The sequence below is a fragment of the Trachymyrmex cornetzi genome, unplaced genomic scaffold (genome assembly GCF_001594075.2).
Source record: "Trachymyrmex cornetzi isolate Tcor2-1 unplaced genomic scaffold, Tcor1.1 scaffold1025, whole genome shotgun sequence".
Classification (NCBI taxonomy): Eukaryota; Metazoa; Arthropoda; class Insecta; order Hymenoptera; family Formicidae; genus Trachymyrmex; species Trachymyrmex cornetzi.
The window spans coordinates 1-2,861 of record NW_017295571.1 but is presented as its reverse complement, the minus strand read 5'-3'; the positions used below and the strand labels follow the sequence as shown (position 1 = coordinate 2,861).

Genomic DNA, 2,861 nt, shown 5'->3' with positions numbered 1-2,861 from the left:
ACGACTGGAAAAAGCGCTGGCACAAGTGCATTGTATCAGAGGGGGATTATTTTGAAGGGGATAACATAATTTTGGATGAATAAATGAATATTTTTTTAAAAAAATGAAAAGTCACCTTACTTTTTGATCACACCTCGTATAGTGTCTTCGATCAGATTGCACCCGCGGACCACCGCCCCGTTAACGGGGGCTACGCGGCACAATGGGATATCTTCGGGATCCTCGTCGAGCGAAAGTGGAGCGTCTCTCGCCGAAGCGAGAGCCGGGGCGGAAGTCTTTGAAAAAGCATCGGGCGACTCTCATTTACATGTAAGTTCAAAAAAATAATTCTAAACATGCGTTATACATTATGTAATTAATACGTTATATTTTAAATATTTTTGTATTAATTTCTTTCATATTAAGAAATATTGTAAGAAGACTAATTTTGTCATGCCAAGAAATCCGTCTAGCGGCTGCCTAGTATATAATATGTAGGTGTTACATCGTAATTACTAGGCAGTCACTAGACACATTTCTTATGTCAAAAAATCCGTCTAGTAGTTGCCCAGTAAATAACATGTAGGTGTAACGTCGTAATTACTAGCTTGTCTCTAGACAGATTTATTGATATTACGGAATATATAGCTAGTAACTAGCCAGTGACAAGTTAGAAAACTTATCTAGTCGATACTATATAGTTACAAGGTATTAAATCATATTTGTGCAGAATAACTATAGACGATTCAAATCATCTCTTTCGATAAGGTAGTAGTGGAGCAGTACGTTAAGTGAGCGACTCAGAAGCCTGGACTGTGAATGGAGTCACAAGTTCAAATCTCATCGGATGTTAAAAGTTTTTTCCCAGTGTTAGAGGCTTTTAGTTTAGTTGTTTTATGCGCGCAGTTGTTGATTCGCGCTACCGCGAGGGAGCGCAATATCCTCTGACTATCGATGTTGGTATCGATTGCGAACAAGCTAGGGAGATTATTATTATAGACATGGCGGACGCACGCGCTAGGCGCCAGAGAGGAAAAACACACGTCTGTACAAAGTTGTAAAAATAAAAAAGAGAACATTTCGCTTCAGTGTACGAGGATTGTATCTACATATTGCGGCTTCGATCTATTTCCATTTCCTTCCACCACTCGCCCCACATACGTAACACCCAGGTATTAGTGGCCCGTTTAGCACTTAAAGAGAACACAACAAAAGATGGAGAGGAAATATAATTAATAAAAATTATCTCTAAAATTAGGCAGAAAATAGACTATAAAAAAATCTAGTCGAAAAAATGTTTTTTTTCCTATTTAGTTGCTGTCTAGTTAGGATAGAGAGCTGCTAGATAATTTTTCTTATACAACTGCTAGGAGAACATTACTATCTAGTAGCTAGCTATGATTTTCTACGTCATGACTGTATAACATATTATGTCTAGCTATTAGCTAATTTTTCTTGTACAACTACTGGGAAAAGTGAGCGTTACATTACTAGCTAATAGTTAGCTATGATTTTCCACGTAGCTATGTAACATTTTATATCTAGCTATTAGCTAATTTTTCTTGTACAACTACTAGGAGAAATGGGCGTTACATTACTAGCTAGTAGCTAGCTATGATTTTCCACGTCATATCTATGTAACACTTTATATCTAGCTATTAGCTAATTTTTCTTGTACAGCTACTGAGAGAAGTGAGCGTTACATTACTAGCTAGTAGCTAACTATGATTTTCCACATTGTAACTGTGCAACATTTTATATCTAGCTATTAGCTAATTTTTCTTGTACAGCTACTGTGTAACATATTTTGTCTAGCTACTAGCTAATTTTTTTTGTACAGCTGCTAGGAGAAGTGAGCGTTACATAACTGGTTAGTAACTAGCCACAAATACTAGACACCAGTTATCTAAAACACAACTTTTCTATCTAATGGTTAACTAGTCATGAGGTTCAATTTCTGCTCGGGTATCCAAACCTGCGGTTCCTCTCGTACTGAGCAGGATTACTATCGTAATGACTAGTCATCAGTAGGGTAAAACTAATCTGTCTCACGACGGTCTAAACCCAGCTCACGTTCGCTGTTGGCGGATGAACAATACGACGCTTGACGAATTCTGCTTCGCAATGATAGAAAGAGCCGACATCGAAGGATCAAAAAGCGACGTCGCTATGAACGCTTGGCCGCCACAAGCCAGTTATCCCTGTGGTAACTTTTCTGACACCTCTTGCTGAAAACTCTTCAAGCCAAAAGGATCGATAGGCCGTGCTTTCGCAGTGTCTATGCGTACTGAATATCGAGATCAAGCCAGCTTTTGCCCTTTTGCTCTACGCGAGGTTTCTGTCCTCGCTGAGCTGGCCTTAGGACACCTGCGTTATTCTTTGACAGATGTACCGCCCCAGTCAAACTCCCCGCCTGGCAGTGTCCTCGAATCGGATCACGCGGGAGTATCGGCCGAGGCCTCACGCCACTCTGACACGCTTGTCTCTAGAACACCGTGACCGCCGGGGCACGAAGCCCTCGGGGCACGCGCTCCGCCTAACCGAGTAAGTAAGGAAACGATGAAAGTAGTGGTATTTCACCGGCGATGTTGCCATCTCCCACTTATGCTACACCTCTCATGTCTCCTTACAGTGCCAGGCAAGAGTCAAGCTCAACAGGGTCTTCTTTCCCCGCTAATTTTTCCAAGCCCGTTCCCTTGGCAGTGGTTTCGTTAGATAGTAGATAGGGACAGTTATTGTTAGTTGGCCCCGTCCTAAGACGGAGCGAACGTGCCACCTCACACATTAAGGTATATGCCACTTAAGGGGATGCTGGAGCGACGGTCGAAGTTAATCAAGGTCGATATTTCAGGTTTTCATTTCCAATGTATAAGATGCTTACG

General features: G+C 41.3%; 1 protein-coding gene across 1 annotated transcript in view; it reads left to right on the top strand.

The window, feature by feature from the left end:
• The window catches only part of LOC108758606 (uncharacterized), a 3,500-nt gene extending 865 nt beyond the window's left edge, over nucleotides 1-2,635 (top strand). The window contains exons 2-4 of the mRNA XM_018503630.1: nucleotides 143-309; nucleotides 2,011-2,185; nucleotides 2,231-2,635. Coding sequence (XP_018359132.1) covers nucleotides 143-309; nucleotides 2,011-2,185; nucleotides 2,231-2,478 — 590 coding nt within the window. The 3' untranslated portion in view covers nucleotides 2,479-2,635. The remainder of the gene's footprint in view (nucleotides 1-142; nucleotides 310-2,010; nucleotides 2,186-2,230) is intronic.
• The last annotated feature ends 226 nt before the right edge of the window (nucleotides 2,636-2,861 follow it).